We start from the raw sequence: 25,665 nt of genomic DNA, 5'->3' as shown, positions 1-25,665 counted from the left end.
ATGTTGGTTTTCGTGTTCTTTTTCTTAAAACTGGAAAACTTTTTCTCTTTTGCAGTTGGTGTAATCAGATGTCCAATATGCCGCCAAGAATGTAGACAGATAGATCTGGTGGATAACTACTTTGTAAAAGACACGTCAGAAACACCAAGCAGCTCCGATGAGAAGTCAGAACAGGTATGGCACTTTCCTGCTTGCCGGAATTCACATGCTGTTTTTGTTTCTGTACATGTTAATGCTTTCCCATAAAATGATGGTGACTGACTGTTTCCCTGTGCAGGTGTGTACAAGCTGTGAAGATAATGCTAGTGCTGTTGGATTTTGTGTAGAGTGTGGAGAATGGTTGTGCAAGACTTGCATAGAAGCTCATCAACGAGTAAAATTTACTAAAGATCATATGATCAGAAAAAAAGAGGATGTGTCTTCAGGTGAGTGTTTGTATATCACTTAGTCCTGCCTGTAGTAAAAATGTTTTCTCTTTGGCTCGTGTAAAAAGAGAGAGGAAGGGTTATCTGGGTAACAACCAGTTGTATGGCTTTCCCCAAAGATTTGGGAAAAGTTTAGTAAAAAGCTACCAGTGCAAAATTGGTAGCTCTGAAAATAGAGAAAAAACTAAATTTTAAACTAAAATGGGTTATTTTCTAATACTTTGTACAGTTTGTCCTATGTAAAAAATATCTTAAGTACAGAAGAAACAAAATGAGACTGCGGTCTTTGGAAAGGGCTTAGATCCATTCTTAGTAATCCTTTTATTTAGTAGAATAGCTAAATGGAGGGGTTGAAATCTGGAGAGCACTGACATATTGGTAGTCTTATCCATTGGCCAGGAAATGAAATTATACGTTTTGCTGTCTTTGGTTATAAGAAACAATTATAGTTGTCCCAGTGGAGAAGTATATACAGATAATCTTATAGTCATATTCAACATGATGTCACTGTTGTATTGATACTACTGAGTAAATGTGGAATTTGAACTTATTTTAGTTTTAATATCTCTTTCAGTTAGCAAAATTTAATGTGTGAAGTGTGTAAACAGGTTGTATAGACAGGCAGCTTTATTAGAAGTTAGTTCTTAAACTATCTTTTGACCGTATACTGTTTGTAACCTACTGAGGTAGCGTAGAAAACATTCTCAAAACAGGTAAAAGGTAACTGGGTTTTAGCTTAGAAGATTTTATTTGTAAATAGGATAGAAGTTCTGATTTAAAGACCTGTAGGTTCTGCACAATCTGGATCTATATGAAGACTGATCATATTGAGGAATAGAGATCTGGACATTTTGCTCTCTCTCTAAATTGAAAATAAATTAAGAACTTCATGATTGTTTCATTGTGCCACTTCAGAGGAGTGACACTGCTTTGCTTTCTGCCAACTCTCATCAAAGTCATATTAATAGTTAACAAGTTTGCTATTGAGCTTAGTTCTTTTAGACAACAATCTTATTTCACTTGCTCTATCAAATAAACTTCATTTTTGGAGAGGTTTCTCTGTATGTCTTAATGGGTATTGTTTAATCAGAAATATTGCCTATTTAAGTTTAAAGGTATTAATCCTAGTGGACGAGAAGCCCTTAGGGTGAAATCGAATTACCGGCCCTAGGAGACGTACTAGCATTGTTCATTAGAAGTTCTGTATTGTGACTGTCAAGGCGATACTATAGCTCCGCTTCGCCTTCAAAAACCTGAGTGGGGAGGTGCCAAAAAATGGCTCCTCCAGTAAAGTAAACTTTCTATCAGAAAAGTGGGTTGGTGTTTATGAAGATGGACGCCCACGTGTAGGTGGAATGCTGTAGCGCGTGGCAAGAATATGGCCTTCCTTTGACCTGACGTACAGTGATCCTTAGCAACTCTCTTGATTGTGGGGAACGACTATTCATTATTTTCTCAGAGTAACTTGTTCCCGTCTTTCTTGTGAGACTCTAAAATATGACCTGGAGGCTTTAAATTTCTATTCATGAGTGCCAGCTGTAGATTCATGAGCTCTCTTTCTTTACAATAACTTGCATGATATAACAAGCTTCAGAAATGTTGGAGACTGAGGAAGACATTCACATTTTGATCCTTACCTCCTGTATCTTCCAAAGGCTGCTTTCGTCTGTGCTGAGCTCAAAATATCTTTAGAAGACTGTGCTGCACTTCTTATTAAACTTGGAACTATTTTTTGATGCTATCTTTTATTTGCTTAGGTGGAAAAATTAAATAGTTTAGCTGAGGTTTAAGTAGCTCTTAGCACGGGCAATGTTTGCTTTGCACTTGCCACTTCAGTTGCGTATGACTTAATGAGGTTTACAAAGGTTTTGAAGTGATAATTTAGACAACCTATGGGTGTTTGACAGTATAAAAGTTTGTGAGGTTTGATCCATCCTTCAGTGTGTCAGCGGTGAAATTGCATGCAATTTAATCTCTAAACATGTGTATGCCATCCTGGTGTTTGTGTACAGTCTGTGCGTTCTTACTGGTCCCAAGTCCTTTGAGTGTTTGGTGGGAGAGGAGTTCCTCCCCATCTTTGGATGCAGTAAAGTGGGAACAGCTGTAAACCACTGGCACTGTAAATATTTCAGTGAGAACACATTCACAGTACCTTTAGGGTGAGAACAGGTCTGTGGTTGTCTTTGCCTGAATTCTTGGTTGTTACTTAGCTTGGAAGTTAGGGTGTTTGCTCTTCAGATTGTCTAAATTTTATTTTAAATGCGAAAATGTTTATTTTTAAAAACAGAGGCCGTGGGAGCATCTGGTCAACGTCCCGTTTTCTGTCCTGTCCACAAACAAGAGCAGTTAAAACTTTTCTGTGAAACATGTGACAGGCTGACATGCAGAGACTGTCAGTTACTGGAACACAAAGAACACAGGTACAAATATTACCATGTCTTAATTCCTGTGGTGCTTTCTCAGAGGGTGGAACGGCATTGATTTAAAACAGTTGTGTCATTAAATACTGTTTTATGTACTTTTTGTTGGACCGAAATGATCTCTTGCAAAGGAGAACCTGTGCAGAGTGCTGAGAAGTGATCGGTTGGTTGAGCTTTGTCAAGTGTCTTAAGAGCAGATTCGAAACAACGCGGTCTGAGGGGATTTGGTGCCATTAAGGTGTTAACGTGCCTGGCCTTTGCCAGTGCCCTCACTCCGTTCAGGGCCTGAATAGAAGTTGCCCCAGCCCCGAGCACCTGGTGCTGTAAAGAAGCAAAAGTGATACAGTGAGTCATGGATGAGGTAATTTTTTGAAAGGGCGTATTTTATTATGCAACAGTCTTTCAGTTTAGGGTAATTTTGTGAAGCAAGGTATAAATTTTGCCTCATAGATGAATATGTTTTTCTACTGTGGAGGGAAAAATTGTTTGGTTTTAGTTGGTTGAAAGTTGCCTCATTCCAAGTGAAAAGAAATGGTGGGTTTTGTCTGCAGAGCTGCTTTTCTCTTAGCTAGAAAAACTTGAAACTTCTCAGGTTACATTAAAACTTCCTGCTCTTTAGCAGCTCTGTTATGTAGCTGTTTGAAAAAGTATTCTGCAGTGTTATAGTAGAGAATCTGAGGATGAATACGAGTTTATCAGCCACTGGAGCACTCTCTTCCTGGTCACTCTGACAGTAACGCGTCTCTGTCAAGGTGCGTGGCAGTCGGTTGCAATATTGGATTTAGTGGTGTTTTTCCAGAGTGGTGTTTACTCCCATAGACTGCTACAGCAGCCTAATGGAGAACTTTTGAAATTAGTACTGTTTAAATATTAACAACCTCAAATATTCCTGCTCTGTTCTTCCATAGGCTTGATCATAAATACCCTGAAAGACACACTTGTCCAGAACGCGTGGTCTCCTGGGATGTGTTAAATAGCTTTTTCCAGCTGGTTTCTTTGCATGTTTTGTGCATGATGCTAACAGATTAACAGACGTATCTTGTTCTACTTACCTATTCTTTTCCAGTAAGAGAAGAGAATACTTTGCTACTAATGTGCTTTGTTGCAGAATATTCGTTAAAAATTGTTCTGTCTGCAGATGTGAATTACAGATGATTAGGGTGACTGCTTCAGCTGCACCTCAAGTACAACTGAGATTTTTGTGAAGCTTTCTAAATCATTGAAGGAAAATCTGCCAAGTGGAAACAAGAACTGATTTTAATCTCCTGTTTACTTCTTACTTAAAATCCTAATAGTTTGCACCAAAGGAGAACGAATCACCATTTCAGTAGCAATATGGTCCAGCGTTCAGTTCAGAATTTCAAGTGAAAGAATTGCTGGTGGTTCTGTAAAACCCTGACATTCTTTTAGCAGCCTAATGGTGTCCTCTTTCCCCCCTTAAAGTGGAAATCTGATTTTCCACTTAATGAAAATAACTTTAGAAAATCTGTAGTTCTCCAAACATTTCAAACTTTGTGGCCTTTGGGCTTTAGTAATGCTACTTTTTGCATTATAGTACCAAAAATCTTGTGATGCTGTCTGTCTGCAAGAACTTTAGATAGACTGTTCTTAGGAAAAGCAACATCCTAGCATTGAGACTGAGGAGTCTCAACTCTTGTAGTTGGAACTTGCCTATTGCTGGTACAAACTGAATGAACAGGAGCAGAGTCATTTCTGTTGTGAATAGTGTTCTCTTTGCCTAAGTCTCGGTTATCATAACTGTGAGTAATTTGAATCAAAAAACAGTGCTACTGTCAATTTGATCGTGTATCCAAACAGTATTTTCCTGTTAGATTAGATTGTAATGTTCTCCTAGATTTTGACAAAGGACGATGCTACTTTCCTTTCCGTTGTGGTTGGGAGATAGTATAGGTTACTTCTAATGCAACTTATAGGGTGCTTCACTTTAATGGTAGGAGTTTTCTGCCAATTTGAATGTTGGGATTTAGTGTAGTGATGAAGGGAGGACATTCTGGGTACCTAAGTTTTCCCTGTTGTTAACAAATTTTATTTCAGAAGCATGAAGTTTGCTTACAGCAAAGAGAAGAAGCAGCAAGTGACTGATAGGAATCCAGGGTTTTGGGGGGAATCTTTTGATAGTTGAGCAGTCGATCAGAAGAGATTAAAACTCTTGGAGCTACTTAATTCCCCTTGCCATTTTCAGCATAGGTGTTTTGCTTTTGTGTTGTTAATTCCTCTTGTGATGCATAGGATGTTAGGAAAATGCAACTAATTTTGTTATTTTTCTTCGATGTAGCTACTCGTGCTCTTTTCAGATGAAGTAATGGAAGGTGCCTTTGGTACAGTAGCTGTTTGGTTGAAGGACTTAGAAGGAAATGATACGTTCTTCACTTGGAAGTACCAAAAAAAATTTGAAAAAATAAGGTTTTTTTAATAGGACTATTTTCTTTCAGATTAAACTAATGCAGTCAAATATGAGCAGTATAATCTCAGCTGAAAACCTTTTTCTGGGATAGGTTTTTTGTATCATTTAATGTGTGTTTAAGATATTAGTGCATTTTCTTCATGTAATGTTAACAAAATGATTTGTCAGACTCTGAAGTTTCTGGTATCTCCTTTAGCTGGTGTTCCATAGCTTGCTGTCTTGTGAAGGGGTGTGGTGCGTTGTCTCCCTGTGTAGTTGGAATTAATAAGTGACCCATAGAGGTTCAGTCTTCCGGACACTTACAGAGGATTTTATCAGTGCTGGAACATTTTGCACACTGATCGACATACATATAGTTTGATTTTTCTGTGTTTTGTCATACTTTTTTCAAAAAATTTTATAGCTTTACATCTAAATGAGGAACACTTAGTTTCAGCACCTTGCTCCTTGTTAATTGATGTCATCTTTTGTGTGTTGAAAAGGTATCAGTTTCTGGAAGAAGCTTTTCAGAACCAGAAGGGTGCAATTGAGAACCTGTTGGCCAAACTTCTTGAGAAGAAGAATTATGTAAATTTTGCAGCTACCCAAGTTCAGAATAGGTAAGTACCCCAAAACGATTAACTGTTACTATTACATTGCCTTTTTAATGAATCACAGTTAAGATGAACAGTGGGACTAGAATAATACTTACATTTTAGTTGATTCTGTGTAACAGAAACTTGTATTGAAATTGAATACTTTTTTTTAATTAAGCAAGCAATACTTAGTGTAATTAATGGAAAGGAAGACAAGCTTTTCCTGAGGTAGTTTAACCGAAGAATTCCAGGGTTACCTTAAACAGATGTCATAGAGATGATTGAATATAGAGACCGAGAGAGCACATGATCGCTGCTGGATTTTCACCCACTTGTGGTGATGTGGTGTGCTGGAGGTCCGGGAATTCCACTGTGTTTTTCAGTGATTTTGTGATCCTTCTGCAACTTTTGAGTCATTTGCAAAGTGACAGATCATGTAGAGATGGGAAATACAAGGGTAGAAGGAAGTGTACCAAAGATATAAGGAGAAGTTCTGGTACAAATTTTTAACTCCTAGCGGTACCATGTATGTTAAAAGAGTTGGAAGGAGAGCATATGACATGACAGAGGCAAATGCGTGAAGATGTAAGCAATGGAAATTTTTATGTACTGATTTGGCATGGAACTCTTTGAACGGACGCGAAAGAGAACGCCATCGTGAAGCAGGACAAGCTGTAGAATTGTTCTGTGCTTGAAGAAGAGACAGAAACCTAGTTACGTGGGAAATAATTAAACTGAAAGCTCAAGAAATGTCACAAAACGTTCTCTGATAAGAATTCAAGGCGAATGATGGCTGTTGCATATGAGTAACACGTTGTAATGTTTTTTCGCCTAAGAGTTTCTGGCTTCACTGAAAATTCAGTGAATTCCTGCAGCGTGTGATTGGGTTCTGTAAGATCGTGATTATCTGCTGAGCCAAATGGGTAGTGCAAGTGAGACACTAGTTTACTTTGACATGCCATTCAATTACTTTGTTGAAGTGTAGGGCGCGCTATCCATTATCATAAAAACTTCAGGGAATGGAAATAAATGTGTATTACAATAATGTTGTCAGTGTTAGCAGATGGTATGAAATTGCCATCGTATGTGATTGTGAAGTGTAAAACAGTGTTGAAGGAATAGCTGCCTACTGCCAAAGCCAAGGATGGATGCCTACTGACTTAATGGAGGGTTGGTTGAGTCTTTCTTTGGAGTAGAAGACCAGGTTGTGCTGTTGCGAAAGAGCACTTGTGTCCAAGGTGCCTTAAAGGGCTTTTGACACCAACAATGAAGATTGTCGTCAGACAAATGAAGGTCTTGTGATCGGATAAGGATGAATGATATCACAAGTTCAGATACTTGATCTAGTAGCGAAGAAGACCTTTAAAAAGGACAATTTAAGTCTTTACACTTAGACTGGGTCACGGCAAGGTATTGTGCTCTGACTGCTATGAGTGAAGTAAAGAATCCTGCTGCAATGCTATGTTGTCATTAGATTAAGGCAGCATAGGATGAAATAAATCCAGAATTTGCAATGGAGTTTAAGAAATGCTGTATTTCAAATTCTGTGGACAGAGCTCAAGATGATTTATTTGAGTCTGAAGAAGTTGAGAATAGTGAAGACACTAAAACTGAGGAAGAATGACAGAGATGGAAATGATGAAGAGGTGTGAAGTATAAAAAAAACCTGAAGGGCAGTAGTAGTACAGCACAGGAGAATAATGTAGACTGATGTCAGGCAAATTGTTAGCGAAATGTTTACACCCTTATTGTGTATGCAGGTATGTAATAACCTATTCGTTACAAGATTTTTTGCAGGAGGTGGAGGGGTTCGTCTGAAATTCAGGGTTGACTTCCTTTCTGGTTAGTGTACAATAGCATGAAAGTTTAAGGCATCATATGCAAATTCTTCATAGTGAAAGAGACATGATAGGGACCTAAATATATGTGTGTATATACACACATGTGGTAGTGGCTGGGTGTGTTTCTGTGTGTATAAAAGTAAAAATAAAGTTTATAAACCACAAAGACTGTTTCATATTTTAAGTAAAATACAGGTTGTTAATTGAGGAACCATCTTGATCTCAGACACTTTAAATTTTTTTCCAAAACTGAAATTTTGGATAACTTCTTTGAAAAAGTTGATTAATGATGATTTCTCTGTTAGAAGTCAAACAAGCTGTGAATATTGCACTTACCGGAACTTCCTCAATACAGAAATTTCTGCTTCACTCTTCCAAGGGTGGGAAGATGCCTGTGGTGGTTAGTATTTGGTGGCATAGTATTGAGCAACTGCATGACAATATATTTCTCTCTCTTTTCTGTCTCTCTTTGTTTTAGGATAAAAGAAGTAAATGAAACTAACAAACGAGTGGAACAGGAAATCAAAGTGGCTATATTCACCCTCATCAATGAAATCAATAAAAAGGGAAAATCTCTCTTACAGCACCTTGAGGTACAGTTAAGAGAAAAATCAATAGTGTTTCCAGTCCCCTATTGAGAACTCTCATTCCATGTTTGAAAACAGTTTTTCTGCTGTGACTGCAGGTGTTGCAATACTAATATTGCCTATGAATAGTGTGTTGGAGTTAAATCTCTTGTTTACCCTTTCACTAGCTAGAGCTTGTGGCTCCTTTAGTTTTATGTCTGTGCATCAGATTCATTCAAAATCGGGCTCACCGTAAAGGACTGTCTGAAAATTTCCTTTCGATGTTCTGTTTGCTATATTTCTATATTATAACATAATTCTAAGGTGTGTATAATCTAGCCTTTTCCTCAAACAGCTTTTTAAGGTTAATGTAAATATATTAGCACTGTTGTGGTTGAGTTGCTTCGTTTTGTCTTCTCCTGATCCTTGTCTACAAGTTTTTCCTTCAGAACGTAAACTCCTAGAGACAGGTCTGTGTACTTTGCCTTGAGCACATAATGAATTGATGCAATGTGTTTGATGCAACTCTTCATCATTCTTTGCTCTGTTGGTTGCACTAAGTAGTTGTTAAAATCTGTTTCCCTCCTTTTGCTTGTATGGGGTGGTGGCAGCAGGGAGGGGAGCAGGGAAGCAGACAGACTGGTATTATTTTCACTCCCAGTGTCGTGTTGACTGCTTTGCTGCTAAGATAGCGGTGGTCCTAAGGGCAGTTGTTAGTGTTTGTTTCCTTAGTAATTTTGACAACTGGTGTTGACTTCTAACAAGTCAGTACGGCTAGGTTTTCAAAGACATGTAGTCTTACATGTTTGTATGTGAAGGTGTAATGCTGGTATTTTAAGTTATATAGGTTGGCATTGTAAAGGAGGCAGTGATTTTACATGCGTTCCAGCTAGCACATTCCGAATAACAATTATATTCTGACTTTTATTCAAATCTACGAAAAATTAACTTATGATTATTTTTTTTATCTGAAGAGAGGAAATCCATCATAAGAAATTAGTTCAAAGCATATTGCTGGTCTGCCATGATGTGACTGAAAAATTTAAGATCAAGTTAATTACAATAGATTTCTACTGGTTAAGGATTGGTTATCTGGCAATAAAATGGAGTATTCCTGGAAGAAAGGAGTATTTGATCAGGTGTGAAATAAATAATTTAAAATTACACGAGTAACTGAATTTTGGCTTTTCTTCTTTACCTAGCATTTGTTACAAGCTAGAAAAATTCCACTGGAAACTTTCCTTTTTTGTGAGGCTGTAACACTTGCCCAGTCGCATACTGTTAGGTTGGAATCCTGAAGATTCAGTGCTGCAGCCCAGATCTTTAGCACGAGGTGTGCAGCTGGCAGGGCACCGCAGGCTGAGGGAGGTGTGGGTGCTGGGCTTCCCGGCCGCACTCCGGGGTGCCCCGCGGCAGTTTCTGGCTGGCACAGGAGCCGCTGTGCACCGTGCCTGGGCCACCGCTGGCGCTGTCTCTTCCCGTGGCGGCGGCTGCAGGAGCAGCAGAGCACCACCCGTGCGGAGCCGGCGGTGTCCTCGGGGCCCCGTCTGCGTCGCTCCCCCAGTTCTCTGTCGTGCTGCTGCACCTCTGGCAAGGCGAGGAGGAGAACTGGTCTTGTTTTAGCCGTGGGATATTTTCCTGGGATAAAGCAGAGGCTCTTCTCTGAGCCCACAGTTTTCCCTGCACTATGACACCTCTGGGAAGGAAAGTAGAGTGGAATAATACAGAATTATTAGTTGATGGCTCTGGCCACTCTGAATATGAGCATTCGTATAAGCTGCTTGGCTTGTGACGTTTTACTTTTGCTCTAAGAACTGTGATAGCAGTTTACATTTTCCTTGTAAATCTGAAGCGCCCATTGTAATAAAGTTTTTGTTTCTTTGTAGAATGTAACAAAGGAGAGACAGATGAAGTTAATACAACAACAAAATGACATCACTGGTCTTTCGCGACAAGTGAAGCATGTGATGAACTTTACTAATTGGGCTATTGCAAGTGGCAGCAGTACTGCTTTGCTGTACAGTAAACGGCTGGTAAGGAGGCATCCTCTAACTTGTCTGTACAGTACAGAGAACGGTTAGCCAAAAGAATTTTCCAAGTATTGTGTAGCTTCACTAGATTATATCCAAGGAGGAGACAATGAGTTGTTCATGGTTCATTTAACAAACAAAACCTCGTGTAATAAACGCATAAATTTCCCAACTTGTTCACCACTTTTCATATATAAATTAAGGACTCAACAGTATTATCGTAGAAGGAATGGGGTCAAGCTCTGTAAAAGCACCTCAGTGTTTCACTTGAGTCATTGCGGAAGTAGTATTATTGTGTAACAGTACTTCTCTATAATCCTCTGAGTTGAGTGAAAAATTAGTAGTACGGTGGATGATTTTCCTGGGGAATGAGTACTTTCCAGGCTACTAACCAAACTTGCTATTGACAGTCATTATTGGTGATCCAGCAGTCTAAACGCACTGGGCAAATGCACACTTCTTAATGCTCTCATTCTTTATTTCGTTGTCATCAACAGTCTTGTTTTTGCTTTCCATTAGATAACGTTCCAGTTACGTCATATTTTAAAGGCACGTTGTGATCCTGTCCCAGCTGCCAATGGAGCAATACGCTTCCATTGTGACCCTACATTCTGGGCAAAGAACGTCGTCAATTTAGGTGAGAAAATTGTGTTTGTTTATTCTGTGTTATTTGAAAATCTGAGTGGGTTACGGCATCATATCTTAAACAGCTGCACTGAGAAAAACGACTTATGTCTTTGCCCTAAAGCATTAGCTGCCATGGGAGTTCCTAATAGTCTTGGTGAGATGGGAGCTTGGAGCCTTCATGTTCTGCATGAGCGCTTAGTGACATCTGGGATCGCTGGACGTTGGCAGTTACGATTACTGCACGTTGCTGGCTGTTGTCAGATGCAGTAATAACATGTGCCCTTTTAAGGATGTAAGGTGTTTAATATCTTTGCCTCTTTATTATTGCCTGATCCTGCAGCAGTGTAGTGTCACAGTTTTTCTTCTATATTAATCCCCAAATCACTTCCACTTTTCAAAGAACAGGTTTTGAATGAGAGGAGAGGAGAGATGAGCTAGGGTGGGGAGAGCACAATGAGAGGTACCTGTTAGCACCTGCTTGTGAACTGTTCTGTTGGATAAAAATCTAATAGAAAATCTGATAAAAATATCAGCTCTTCCTGATGCTTCTGTGTGTGCTCTATTCTTGCTCCATGTCCACTAGCCAGGTTTTGGTGTTCCTGTCTTTAGTCAAGGAGGTTTATGTGCACAGTAAACAAACTTTTCATTGTATAAGTAAGGGTTTAAAACTGACACTATTTCTTCATGGGCAGTTCCTCAAGCAATTTTTGAGTGCTGTTACTTTTGGAGATTAGTCAAGAAGGAAAGGCAGGGCTTTCCAGAACAGTGTCAAATGTTGCTTGGCTAGGAACCTGGGGCAGGCAGGGAAGCTGGATAGGAAACAACAGAAACTATCAACTTCAATAAAAAATGACATCCAGATTCCAATAACTACATGTTCAAAGGGCAGGGGGGAGAGAGTCCACGTTTTGGCTTTTTCCTTTAAAATAGACCCGGAGCTTGCCTCTCTAGCTCTGAGGTCCATCGCATTGTGTCAAGGCAGGACTCGCTCGTAGCAGTGCTTTGTGTCACGCCTGTATAACATGTTCGGAGCCGTTCAGTGGTGGGACACTCTGCACTGTCCCCCACATACCTTTTCCTGGGCTTTGCTTCCTTAGGTGTAGGAACTTTATGCTTTCAACATGTCGGTTTTTTCCTATTTTATTTCTCGTCTTGTCTGTTTTTGATGAACACAGAAAACAGTCATCTCTGTCTGTCTTGTCTTATAGGCTGTGCGGCTCACGCTCCTTTGGTCATGGTTTTAGTTTTCCCATTCCTTCTTCTTGTTGTCTGAGTTTTCTTTTTGCTTCTCTCATGTATGGTTATGGAGACTTAAGAAGAAAATTTCAAGCTTAAATTGCTTTGTTACTGTCTCTGAGGAAACTGAATTAGAAACATCTAATATTCTATATTTATCGGCCTTTGGATGATGATGGAGATTTAACTGTTTACATGTTCTTTTTGTTTTATTTAGGTAACCTTGTCATTGAAAATAAACCAACTCCGACTTACACGCCTAATGTAGTGGTTGGACAAGCTCCTCCAGGAACAAACCACATCAACAAAGCTCCAGGACAAATCAATCTAGCGCAGCTTCGACTTCAGCATATGCAGCAGCAAGTGTATGCACAAAAGCATCAGCAGCTGCAGCAGATGAGGATGGGACAGCCGGCTGGGTCAGTTCCCAGGCAGACCAGTCCGCAAGTCCTACAGCAGCAGGTAGGTATCTTCTGTGTTCTTATTTCACCTTTTACCATAACACCAAGACTTAAAATTGCCCTATCGAATATAAACTTACAAAGCAGTTTATAAAGGTGAAAATCTTTTGAAATTTGACATACTTTAAATGTGACATCTATTGGCTTTTCTTGATGTTATGTAACTAGTAAACCTGCTACTGTGGAAAGAGATTGGCTTCTTTTTTCCATGTTAAAATAAAAAATTTTAAAAAACAAAAACCCTTGCAGCCTCCCAGGTTGATCAGCATGCAGACCATGCAGAGGGGTAACATGAACTGTGGGGCTTTCCAAGCACATCAGATGAGAATGGCTCAGAATGCTGCTCGTATACCAGGAATACCACGCCACAATGGACCACAGTACTCCATGATGCAACCTCACCTTCAAAGACAAGTATATCCTGTGTACACGCTTCATTTGTGCCATTGTGCCAAACTTTCATTACAATAGATGATACCTCCAGCTGTCAACGTGTTTATCTGTAACACTTATAGCTCACAGCTACACACATTTATGTGCTTTTCATGTTGCATACTGTACTTTTTTTGCTGAACATAAGAAAATTCAAATGTTAAGAATGTAAATTAATTCTAATGTTTGTATTGCATTTAGTTCTGGGAAACAAAACATTTCCTTTTTCACTTTTCAGTGACGTTCATTTTTTGGGTTTCTTATAGAATAGTCAGGAATAGTGAAGTTCAAAGTGTAGTTGAGGGTTTTTAATGAAACCAAATTCTAAAGTGTTTTTAAATTAAAACCTGAAGCGTGATGCAGAGCTCTGCGTACCATTAAGAGTAAAAATCCTTGACAATGAATGTTAATGTAAATGAGTTTATAATACTTGAAAAAGTTATTCTTTTCTTTTTTTTTTTAAAAAAAAAAAAGATTTGTAGACAGACATACAGACTCTGAAGTTGTCTTTGGAGGAAGTAATTGCTTTAAGAAAATGTAACTATATATGAAGATAATTTGGTGGAAGATGTACTGTACATTTAAATATCTAGCCACATAAAGTGCTTTTTCTTTCCAAGTAAATAAAAGTAGCAGTTGCTTTGCATTCAATTCTATCAGGTTATCTTGATAGAAATATGAGTTTGTATGTTTTTTTCCCCCCACAATTTTTTGTTAAGGACTCTCATGTAATGCATGTGTTGCAGTTTTATGTGCAGCGGCTGTCTGATTTGTCCGTAACGCAGTTGTGGTCTCTTCTCTTTTCCCACAGCATTCTAACCCTGGGCACGCGGGGCCTTTTCCAGTTGTTTCTGTGCACAACACCACTATTAATCCAACCAGTCCTACTACAGCAACAATGGCGAGTGCGAACCGGGGTCCAACAAGTCCGTCTGTTACAGCAATCGAACTCATTCCTTCCGTAACAAACCCAGAGAATTTGCCTTCCCTGCCGGATATCCCACCCATCCAGGTCAGTGGCACTTACGCTGTGGGTGAGGTAATGATCTGCTTTCCTTTCTGTATCTTTTTTAAAGTCGAAGACTTAAAATCCTCACCCCTTGACTTGGGCATGCAACTGTTTTCACCGTGTCGGGCTGACCTGCTCGACCTGTGTTACCCTTCAGATTAATCAGTATTTAGTGGCTGTCCTATAGTAAAATTGATACTTAGATCAGTTAATGCCAAAGACTGTGTTCACTTCCTATCTTCCACAAGACTGTGGTATGCGAAGATATCACCAGAACAGTTGAATAGATATGTGTGTCGAATGCCACGAATGGTGACCTATTCAGAATTGAAGTTGCCCGGCACTTCTCTGTGGTGTTTCTAAACGTTCCAATCAAATGCAGTGAGTACAGAGAAGAGGTGTCCCACTGCCCTACTTTTCTCTCTCCTCGCGTTTCCTCAGCACTGCCCCAGCAGTGCGGCTGGAATCATTTCCTTGGATGCGAGGGGGCAGCATTTACATTAGTGTTGGTGCTGGAAGGTGCTGCAGAACACTTAGGCTAATAGAACTGCACACAAGCTGGGGTAGATTTCGGTTAAGTCAAGCTCATCTGGAGAGCTCAGAAGTGTAATTTAATGTATGAGTGGAGGCAGAGAAGGTAAGAGTAATGTGTTTTCTGTGGGAGTGTTTGGGAGGCCAGGGAGGGGATGATGATGGTTTTGTCGTGAAAATAGGATATTTACGTTGAAATGCCCATATAAAGCACAGGAGATTTGGTCGTGATACAGGAAACGATTGCCTTAGAAACAAAACCTAAATTTCGTCCAAGCAGATGATCTGCTGTAATACCAATAGCAACTTTTTAACTCTTAATCTATGGAGAGTCATGTTCAAGGATGATATGTTCAGTTTTCTCATAAGGCTGTAGGTAATTTGCTAACGTAAGAACAGTGGGGAGAAAAAAAGGATCACATCTCCGAATGCGATTGATCTGCAGTGCTGAAGCTTTGTTTAGTCATTAGAACAAAACACAAATGTAACTGGTTATGACTGATTCAGCTGTACACGTCTAAAGTTCATGATACACCAAGCTAGAAATAGTTGTTAGTAGGATAGTCTAAAATATAAACGTGCAATTTCTAGATGAACTGAATATGCAGAATTCTGTGAAGATGCTGTTTTTTATACCTGTTCATGTAATAGCTGTTGTAGATTTTAGTTGATGAAAGAGTTGGATAGGAAGCTATTAGTCTTTCAAGTTGCTTGCACAGTCATAAAAACCCACTTTGAATACAACGTGTTTCAGACGCGTTGTTTGCAATTATACTGTCTTGCAGTTAATAGCTTTAAGCAGTTAAAGTGATAGAGTACCTGTTTCCTTGTTTTTAATAGACACTAAAATCTGTGTAAAAAGTGAATGAGAGGGAGGGAGACTTCACATCATGCTAAGGAAAAACAAGTTCACGGTTTCTCTTAAGGTCTTAATTGTGGAATAACCCTTGTAACATCAGTAATCTGGTAGTTCATATGACTGACACCATTTCTATGACTAACACACCGAACATGTGGGAACCAAAAAGGTTTGGAATGACCTACAGTAAGTGCAGCCTATGACTGTACTGGAAGAACTCAGATATATAGGAGCTTTTGAAAAATCTTACTTTGTTTCTCACTGTGGCTTTCTGTTTTGCAAGACTGAGCTCTGTATGAAAATGATAAAAATGTTTGCTGATGTCCTGAATTCTTGAAGGGATAGTGAACAATTCTGGTAAAGATACTGATCACAGTTTAAAGATGTGGAACTATTAAGAAACTTTAATTAGGCCTCTGATTCAGAAGTGTGGTTGTTTTTTTTTTTTTTTTTCTTCTTAGCTTGAAGATGCTGGTTCAAGTAATTTAGATAACCTTCTAAGTAGATATATCACAAGCAGCCACCTACCCCCACAACCTACAAGTACCATGAATCCCTCGCCAGGACCTTCAGCTCTGTCTCCAGGGTCATCAGGTAAATGTGATGGGTATTTCTAGTGATTCCAGCAAGTGATGGGTATTTCTGCTATTTAAGTTAAAAATAATTACCTACCATTTCCAGCCAAAAGGGAAGTGATATTTTGTTAGTTTAAAATTTATTTCATTCAGAAATAAATTCTTCTGGGAATTTAAGTTTTACCCTCCTTCAGAAATATCTTTATAGTAACAAACTACCAGCAAATGAATGCAGTATTCCAGATACATGTATAGACTATATTTTTGTCTAGTTTACCACAATTTTTTTTGGCGGGGGGAGGGCATCAGAGGACATAGTGCAGTTATCGCCCTCAAATGGTGACGGGCTAGACCGTTCTGAGGTTTGGGAAGTAAGTTTATAGAATAGCTTAGTCACAGAAATACTTACACCCAACAATCATTTGAGCAAGGTCATTCTAAGTATAGCCAGTTGATGATAGAGCTTTCGTTATGCGTGTAAACAAATTTAAGTCGCCAATACCTAATGTTGAGTGATTTAAACAATGAAAATGTCCATTTCTACTAATAAGAAGCTGATTTCAGTCATGTGATAGGTGTTTCTCTTAGTCTTCTCTCTGCAAAATTCGTGTAAGATTCTGTGACTGAAAGGTTACAGCAGTGGAACTTTTAAGTTTCTCAAAACCCGCGTGCAAAACATACAGAGTCTGCTTTTCTTGACTTTATTCATGGGTGTCAGTGGATAAAATTTGTGGACTTAATGAGCTGAGGGCTGTAGCACTGTTTGGATTAGGTGAAATAATTATTGGGACTCTAACAACAGTGTATTGTCTGTGTTTTTATTTAATATGGTGTGCTAGACCTTTGTTCTGATCAAACCACTGAGAGGGCAGCTGACTTGTGTGAGTTATTAAATTAGGATATTCTGTCAGCGCTTCTGGTGTTACTCGACATTAGTCGTTTATTTTACTGCAGAACGTAAATTTGTACGAAGTCAACTTCTGCTCTGCTTCTTGCAGGTTTATCCAACTCCCACACTCCTGTGAGGCCACCTAGTACCTCCAGCACAGGTAGCAGAGGAAGGTGAGTCTGTCACGTTAACACTGCCAGGCTGAAAAATCAGACATGGAGAATTCAAAAAATGAATTGGTAACGGGTCAATGGGGCTCTGACATAACTTTCACCTAGTAATGGAAGAATGCTTACATGAAGATTTAAATTTTTTTTTTTTTTTGTTCCCCCTTCACTATGATTCTTTGCTGTCTTGTAAACTTGAACTATCTTGTAAATGCTCTGACATGCTTTGCCTTTGAAATCGTTCAGGAAACGGTCACTTAAATTTGTTTGCTCTGATGAGTTTTGCTCTTATTTATATGCTGGTATCTTTCTAGCTGTGGCTCCTCGGGCAGAACCGCTGAGAAAACTAGCGTTAACTTCAAGTCTGACCAAGTGAAAGTCAAGCAAGAGCCAGGGACGGAGGAAGAGATATGCAGCTTCTCAGGAACAGTAAAACAGGAAAAAACAGAGGATGGCAGGAGGAGTGCTTGCATGGTAAAGTTAGTTTGTGCAACAGTATGTTATGGTTTTCCTAGCAGCGTGTTTAAGACATTGGAAATAATAAAGTAATTTTAAGCCTCGTATTCTGTTAACAGCCCTGAAGATTGAGGGGTATTTTGCTCTCTGGCAGCACGACTGAACTTTAAGCTCAAGTGTTGAGCTGTCTGTTTTTGCAGTACTGCTAATTACTGGGGGTTTGTGACATGGGTACCAATGAGCTGGCAGTGGGACTTGGAGAGTGGCTTGCTGGCTTGTGTTGAGCAAATAAACGTTAAATGATGTCAGGCGTTTCCCTTCCTGATTTGGACAGGACTTGACCTCATGATGTGGATGCAAAACACACCCAGCCCTCGTCAGTTTTATGTATTATGATAGGTAGTTGCACATTGAAAGTAGTCTGATAGAAAACAGAGCTTAATCTCAGTTTGGTCCTTGTTGAGGGCTTTATTATATCCTTTAATACTGTGCTCTGGCAGACACAGCATAGTCTGTTGTGTAAACTTTATCTTTAGCTATTAAAGTGAAATACCCCCAGCAGTGTAGTGTGTTTGCTGCTTTTAATGCCTAAGTAATAAAAGCTGTAAGTCACCCATTATAAATAGTTCCCAAATACATATTCCCTACATATGTAATTACATTGAGAAATCTTCCAGTCAGTCAAAAGTTCTTACACCAGAACATAAATAAAATATTTATGCAAGTGAATATTTTTCAGTGTTTCCCGGTTATGCTTGATTTAATAGGATTGTGTACTGGGAGCAGGGTGATGGATTTGAGGATTTTTCCTAATGACGGTGACGGTACATCTTGAACAATTTATCAGTGTGTTTGGCTTGAAAGTTTGTCATGTTACATATCGATAGAAATTGGTCTGTTCTTGAAAGGACGGACTTCTGAAAAAGTAGTTTTCAATACTGTATGCAACTCAGGTTTTCATAATGATTTGCTGTGTATTTTGGGAAATGAGTATAGTACCTTTAAATGTGGATGGCTCTTGACTCCCAACATAAGGAGAAAGATGCCCTTGTAAAACTGACTCTCTGATTTTCTTGTGCTACTTTCATTTCAGCTTAGCAGTCCTGAGAGCAGCTTGACACCACCGCTGTCCACTAACTTGCATCTGGAAAGTGAATTAGAAGCATTAGGAAGTCTTGAAAATCACGTAAAAACTGAACCAGCAGATTTAAGTGAAAGTTGCAAACAGTCCGGACACAGCCTTGTAAATGGAAAATCCCCAGTGCGGAGCCTAATGCACCGATCAGCTAGAATTGGAGGTGAAGGCAATAACAAAGATGATGATCCAAATGAAGACTGGTGTGCTGTATGCCAAAATGGAGGGGATCTATTATGTTGTGAAAAGTGTCCAAAAGTGTTTCACCTGACTTGTCACGTCCCAACACTCCTCAGCTTCCCAAGGTACCAGAAACAGTGTAATGGTTCCTGAGAACAGCTCTGTGGTCTCTTTCGCATGGTAGATTTCAACACACTACCAAAACTGGTGTTTCATCCTCAACATCAGCTAGTTCCAGATGATTTGTTGTCAGTAAAAAACCATCACGTTTCAAAGGCCTGCCTGAATTGTTTTGTACGTAATTGGTCAGTGGTTTTTATCTGATAAACTTATGGTCTCTCGAAGTGTGATTTTGTTATGTAAAGTTCATTTTAAAGTCATGCTGAGAAAGGTGTTGTAGAGTATTAGGACATACTTGGGAGAGGAATATGAGCGCAGGAAAAATGGCCTTGACTGGCAGAATTATCTTGAGCATTAGGGGTTATTCCTTATCTTTGGATATTCAAGTCTTTACTACAGTACAGTGTGAATCTGTAAGAGCTAATGAAATAAATCTTTGCAGTCATCAATGATGAGACTGTCCCTGGGTATCTGGAATAATTGTGTTTATTTCTGTTTAGTGGAGAGTGGATATGTACATTCTGCAGAGATCTGAGCAAACCAGAAGTAGAGTATGATTGTGATAATTCACAACACAGCAAGAAAGGGAAAACGGCGCAAGGCCTGAGTCCTGTGGACCAAAGGGTATGTCTCAAATCTGTAGGAATCTGTTTCCTAGAAAAAAGTCCGTTCTCACATTAGCTATCCCTCGCTGTTTCTTGAAGATGTTTTTGCTGTGGCTGCAGCGAATTAACTATAGGTGTGTGTTGCAGTTTGGGCCAGACCGGCCGCTGAAATGATGCTTTAGCAAAAAAAACCGAAACGAGCAATGAGTTGGGTTTTTTTTTCTGCCATAACCACATGTCCAGGTGTTGGTGACTATATGGGAGTGCTCCGTTACACTGGGACTGTAATCCTCTAGTAGCTAAAACTTGCATATAAACACACATTCTGTATTTAAATGCATCCTTTGACATGCATGAACCTCTTCAGTGTTCTTAATTAGAAGTTCTTTGCATTTAAGATTGATACAGCATTCATAAAATAGTTATGTATGTTTGGTGTGTTAGCTTCATGCTGTAAGAGGTGCTACAGTGTTTAGGTGCATTGTTAGGGAAAGCGTAATGACCTTGACAGTCAGAATTATTTTTGGCTTTATCAATCAGCCTGTGCATAGAGTGTTAGAGTATTATCAAATCAAATTCCTCCACAGGAATTACAAGCAAAGGAAAAGAAATATTTCAACAGGGAATTCATAGAAACACTATGGCTTTGGTTTCAAATTGTTTAATTTTGTCTTGTGGGGAGAAGAATAAAGTCTCCAACTCAATCCTTTCCTGTTACTCGTAGTTACAGTTGGACAAAAGCTGTTGTAGTTCATCTCTCTCTTTTTTTTTTTTTCTCTTTGACTATATATTAGCATCCCTCTTCACGTTTGACTTTAGCCCTAGGCACTTGTTTAGGAAGAAGAAAGCAAAAAGGAAGTGTATTTCTGCTATGTGAACAGTAAGGTGGTGTTCTACCCTCTCAACAATGCTCTCCGAAGAATTTTACGTTTTATAATTAAGCTTGTGGGGATTGCATTTAAATTTTCTAGTACTAAGCTGCTAAAGTACAAACACAAACCTGTTTAAAATAGGGAGATATGAACTCCTGTGCTGAGGATAGATTAAGGATACTAATGTGAAGCTGTTTGTTTCTTTGTAAGAAATGTGAACGTCTCCTGCTTTACCTTTATTGTCATGAGCTGAGCATTGAATTTCAAGAGCCAGTCCCAGCCTCGGTGAGTCTCCTGAAAAACAGTTTGTGATTTATTTTTGGCATATCATCTCTGAAAGCGTAGAGTTGAATTCAGAAAGGAATGACTGCTTTTTCTTGAAACGTGTCCCCCTTGATCATTCTGAAAGTTCTGGCAGTCATGTGGCATTTCGTGATTCTGCGAGAGACAGAAACTGATTCTGTATCTTTTCTGTGCAGAAGCTCAGGAAATACTTTTGCTAATATTGAAAAATACTTAAAATTAGCAGCTGTTGAATTGGAAGAGGGTGTCTCAGGATACCCATGAAATTCAGAATCCTTTAGGAGAGCCTTTTTTTTGCCAATCTTTTAATGAAAGATGGAAAGAAACTGCTTTGACTCTTCTGTTTTCAGCTGCAAAAGAAGCAACTAATGAAAAGCATTGCTGTGCTATGATAGCACTGAAGGTTAGAAAGAACTTCTTAAACAGTTTGAGGAAAGGAAATTGTTCTCACTTGCTGAACGTACATAGAGTTCATGACGAGATTTGCTGATTGGTATTTTGATAAGTGAAGAAATTCAGCTGCCTCTGTGAACTATGTAGTCATTGTAGTGATAAATCACTGTTTTTTACAGATACCAAACTACTATAAAATTATAAAGAAACCAATGGATTTATCTACGGTGAAAAAGAAACTGCAAAAGAAGCATTCCCAACACTACCAGACTCCTGAGGATTTTGTGGCAGATGTCCGGTTGATCTTCAAGAACTGTGAAAGGTTTAATGAAGTATGTTAACTTCCAATCTGTATACGTTTTTTTAGATTAAGGTTTATTTCAACATGGTTCTGCAGCTTCTCCAATTCAAGGCTCTGCTTCCAGTGGTAACTTCTGGTTATGGAGCAGATGCTGAATCAGACACTTAAACAAAAACCAAATGCAATTACAGAACTACCTCTCAGTTTTAGCTAAATGGGGAGATCAGGCTTTACAGAGGGAAATTTTGAAGTGCATTCACTGGTACGGCTGTATGACTGAGGAGCAGGGTGACCTTGTTACTGTACATCAAATAGATTGTGGAAGTGCTTAGGAAGTATGGGGTAATAAAGACAGTCAAGCAGTCCTTAAAACTGTCTCAAGCTATACAGATAATTGTTCGTGACTGTAGATCATGAAACGTGGTGGACCTCTGTTGAGAAAATTCCTCTACTGAGGAAAAGTCTCTTCTGAAGAATACTGTACTGGTTCGAGTATCTCACGCAGGCTGAGTCCAGAAGAGCATTGTGTTCCTTGTGGCTGGTTTTAAGCTTAGTGCTTTAGCTCATGGGCTCTCACAAAAACCAGTTTTCAGCTTTTGTTTGGAGTCATATTTTTGATGACTGGAAAGTTGACTTATTTTGGAATGAAATAGTCTGATAATGAAATATTTGCCCCTTACACATGGAACGTGACTTGGATAGATAAATTACCTAAGTGTTATTACTGGGTGGAGCGATGGAGAAAATATTCTGAATATCAAAAGAAATTTGTGGTATCATGCTGAAACAGAGTGGGGGCTGAGATGAGAGGGTATCCTCATTTCTGAAATGCCCTAAAGCAAGGATGATAAAAAGCCCTGGGGAGGAGGCACGGCAGGGAATGGCTTTCTTCTGACCTTAGATGTGCATAAAAGAGCCAGTATTTTCTGTAAAAGGTAATCTGAGTTTTGCAATGTTTGGGCTGCATTTCTGGCTCTGTGGAGAAGTAAATTGAAGGAAGTACACAAACCTATAATTAAAATCTCAACTGTTTCACAAGTACACTAGTGAAAATCGAGATTAATGATGTAATGCTGTAAATGGTTACAGGCGTTTGGGACTTTGACACCCCCAGCTCCCTTATTTCTGTGTATTAGGTGGAGGTTAATGAGCACTGGGGAAGAAGTTGCAATTATGTGAACTTCTCAATCGAGGGAATTAATGAAGCGTCTACTGTAGAGGAAAACATGCTGCGGCTCTTAGGGACAAGAGTAAAACAAGGGAGCGAGGACTGATTGATGTGGTTTTGTTTTAAAAACAAAAGGTTTTTCAGAGCTGTCTCGCTGTTTGAAATGCTGCCTCATGGCAAATCACCCTGACCTCACCCAATAGCATCATGTGTAGCGCCTCTAAGCCGTGTGCTGTTAAAAAATAGAAACCAAAGTGGGGCAAGACCCCCAAGACAGTAGTCTCATGAAGCACTTCCCTCTAAAGTGAGGCTTTTCCACAATAATGTCTAGGCAACTAAAATGCCAAGTGAAGAAAGCAGTCATGAGTAGAGCGCAGTTTTGAAAATGACTGGGAGACACTTATTTGTACAAAAGTTGTATGTTTTGTTGAAGGTTTATGTGCCTCATGTCACCCTTCTAAGACTGTTTTAAACCTGCTTCTGCTAAGTTTGAGAACTAAAGAGGTGTAGTCCATAACAAACTGTTTTGTTGTTATGGCTGACTTTAGTCATCCAATCCTATGCAATCTCATAACTTTAGAAAGGATTATAATTTCATTTTTTTTGACTCTGGTATCCTTTTTAGATGATGAAAGTTGTTCAAGTTTATGCAGAAACACAAGAGATTAATTTGAAGGTAAGCGTTTCAGACCATGCACACTTGGTGAAGGGATGTGCATTTCCAACAGGTGAATATTCCTGTCTTCTTTTATTTACAGGCTGATTCAGAAGTAGCGCAGGCAGGGAAGGCAGTTGCATTATACTTTGAAGATAAACTTACAGAGATCTACCCAGACAGGACCTTCCAGCCTTTGCCTGAATTTGAGCAGGAAGAGGATGATGGTGAAATAACTGAGGACTCCGATGAAGATTTTATACAACCACGTAGAAAACGCCTAAAATCAGATGAGAGACCAGTGCATATAAAGTAATCTAATGATACGGACCTGAAACTTACTGTAAAAACTGTTATTTAAGTGTTCCTGGAATATTATCATGCCTACAGTGGCCATCTTGAAGAAGCTGATAGCTTTTTAAACAGTATTAGATTACAAAAACACTTGTACAGAAAAGCATTCTCATCAAAAGGGGAAAAAACTTGTATTGTAAATTTTTGGTGTGTTGTTTTTTTTTTTTCCCTTGATTACTTGCTATGGTCTTTCTTTTCCTGATGGAGGGGACACACTCATCCTGCTCCCACAGATAGAGGTGGATGAATGTTGAAGAGACGCAGATCTGATAAGAGATGTTCCATGTACAGATAAGACTGCTTAGTAAAATGTTCTGCAGGACTGGACCAATGCAGTCACTGTATCTTGCGTTCATGCTGGACGGCGGTGTAAACTGTAAGCAGTGTCCCTGAAATCCCCTCTTTGTGTGGACTTAAGTGCGTGTTGGTCATTGCTTTTATCATCTCATTTAAGCGGTATTGTGAGTAACTGATCTTCTGTGTTGATCCAATTATCTAAATTTGACTTTCTTTACTACATTTTATGTATAGCAAAAGGAAAAAAAAAAATCATTAAACTGTTCTGAATTGGCAAGTGCAGGAGTGTGAGTTTTTGGCAGACGAAAGACTAAATCGGTGGCACCAATCTCTTTTCAGCAGGGCTAGGTATATTTATTACGAATCCTGTAAACAGAACATTTTAATGGCGTTCATGGCAGAAGTCTTAGCGTTGTGCCATCTGTCCCTGATCCCCCTATAATGAGGCAGAATGTTATCTCCCGTATTCATTGTCTAATTTTCTGTACTTAAAAATCTAGACTGAAGAGGTAATAACCGATTGGGGTGTTTTTTCCAGTCTTCCTAAATATCAGTTTCTAATAGACCACTGGGCAGACAATAACCTATTAACTACCAAATGTGTAAAATTTCCTGTATTCACTTTGTCTTATTTGTAAATAGTGAATTGAGATTTCTTGCAGATCAGCAACATTTGCTGAACTGTTTTTAAGCTAATATGTATTCTTATTAATTGTTCCTATCAAGAAAAGATTTGTAATATATGCTATTTCTAACATTGCATTCATTTTGAGGTTCTGTCTTATTTTTATGAGAGTACTACTCAGAACTTCCTTCAGAAGCAGCTTATGAGCAAAATGTCTAGAAAGATTGGAATAAATCTGTTGAGATTGGGTCACTTGTCCATCCATTGATCAAAGCACTTGCACAGACCAGGATTTGGCTTTGAGTGGTGTCTGGTCAAATACTGAAAACACAACAGTTTCCCTAAACCCTGTGGCAGGTATCTCTGCAGTGCCCTCCCGTTGCACGCTGCCTTTGTTCCAGCATTTCTGGTCAGAAATGAGGTCATCACAAAGTAATTACAGTTTAAGCAGTTGCTTCCTTTACTGGCAGAAATCAATACTAGAAATAATAAATGTAATTTCTGGCTTTCGTATAGATCTTGTTGAAGTAAGATGAAGAAATAATGTAATTGGATGAGGTCGACAGACTATAAATTTGCCGTAAGATTTTGTGTGAATACAGCAGTTCTGTGGTAAATCACTGGGGTTTTGGTGTACTTGGCATGAACAATTCCTGTGACATTGTATACACTTTACCATAATGGTAAAGATAAATATTTTAGCACAATATATCAAATTGAGATATGCTCTCAGCAATTTTTATGCAGATCACTTAAGATTTGATTTCTTTTTTATAAGAACAAAGTATATGTACATTGTGACTTTACCTCTCTTACAATAAAAAAGGGGACTGAAGGTATTTGTAACTTCAAGCTCACTTCTTTAGATTACTCAAATGTTACACTTAAAACTCAAACTGGTTTTTTTTTTTCATTTCTCAGATATTAACACAGTGCCAGTATAAATTTATTTTTTACCAGTTTGTATGTGAAAGGAAAAGTAATTCTACTTAAACATATTAAATTGACAAATAGCAAAACTTTTGCCCGTAGAAAGGATGACGTGTGTGAATAGGACACTGACAGTAATAAGGGATCATTTAATGGCTCTGTGTATTGCCTATTTATGCGTTTCTAGTTTCTCAGCTTCATTT

The 25,665-nt window shown here is 38.9% G+C and overlaps 1 protein-coding gene across 1 annotated transcript; it reads left to right on the top strand.

Moving 5' to 3' along the window:
- TRIM33 (tripartite motif containing 33) lies at nt 1–24,171 on the top strand. Its single transcript, XM_009888475.1, has 19 exons — nt 1–174; nt 278–425; nt 2,713–2,845; nt 5,753–5,869; nt 8,165–8,279; nt 10,139–10,285; nt 10,802–10,919; nt 12,363–12,607; nt 12,856–13,020; nt 13,850–14,050; nt 15,899–16,031; nt 17,011–17,074; nt 17,383–17,542; nt 18,618–18,964; nt 19,460–19,583; nt 20,647–20,721; nt 21,312–21,464; nt 23,227–23,277; nt 23,360–24,171. Exons 1-19 carry the CDS (start codon nt 1–3, stop codon nt 23,570–23,572), a joined length of 2,883 nt encoding a protein of 960 aa, XP_009886777.1. The 3' UTR covers nt 23,573–24,171.
- Nucleotides 24,172–25,665: the final 1,494 nt, after the last annotated feature.

Source organism: Charadrius vociferus, unplaced genomic scaffold, assembly GCF_000708025.1.
Source record: "Charadrius vociferus isolate BGI_N301 unplaced genomic scaffold, ASM70802v2 scaffold1077, whole genome shotgun sequence".
NCBI lineage: Eukaryota > Metazoa > Chordata > Aves > Charadriiformes > Charadriidae > Charadrius > Charadrius vociferus.
This window is presented reverse-complemented; position numbering and strand designations above follow the sequence as displayed.

What these genes read in the sequence shown, in the direction of transcription:
- TRIM33 (XM_009888475.1), top strand. Translation starts at nt 1, where the DNA reads ATGTTGGTTTTCGTGTTCTTTTTCTTAAAACTGGAAAACTTTTTCTCT. An exon ending in ACACTCCTCAGCTTCCCAAG is followed by an intron (nt 18,965 to 19,459) that starts GTACCAGAAACA and finishes ATTTCTGTTTAG; the next exon opens with TGGAGAGTGGATATGTACAT. An exon ending in ACTGTGAAAGGTTTAATGAA is followed by an intron (nt 21,465 to 23,226) that starts GTATGTTAACTT and finishes TATCCTTTTTAG; the next exon opens with ATGATGAAAGTTGTTCAAGT.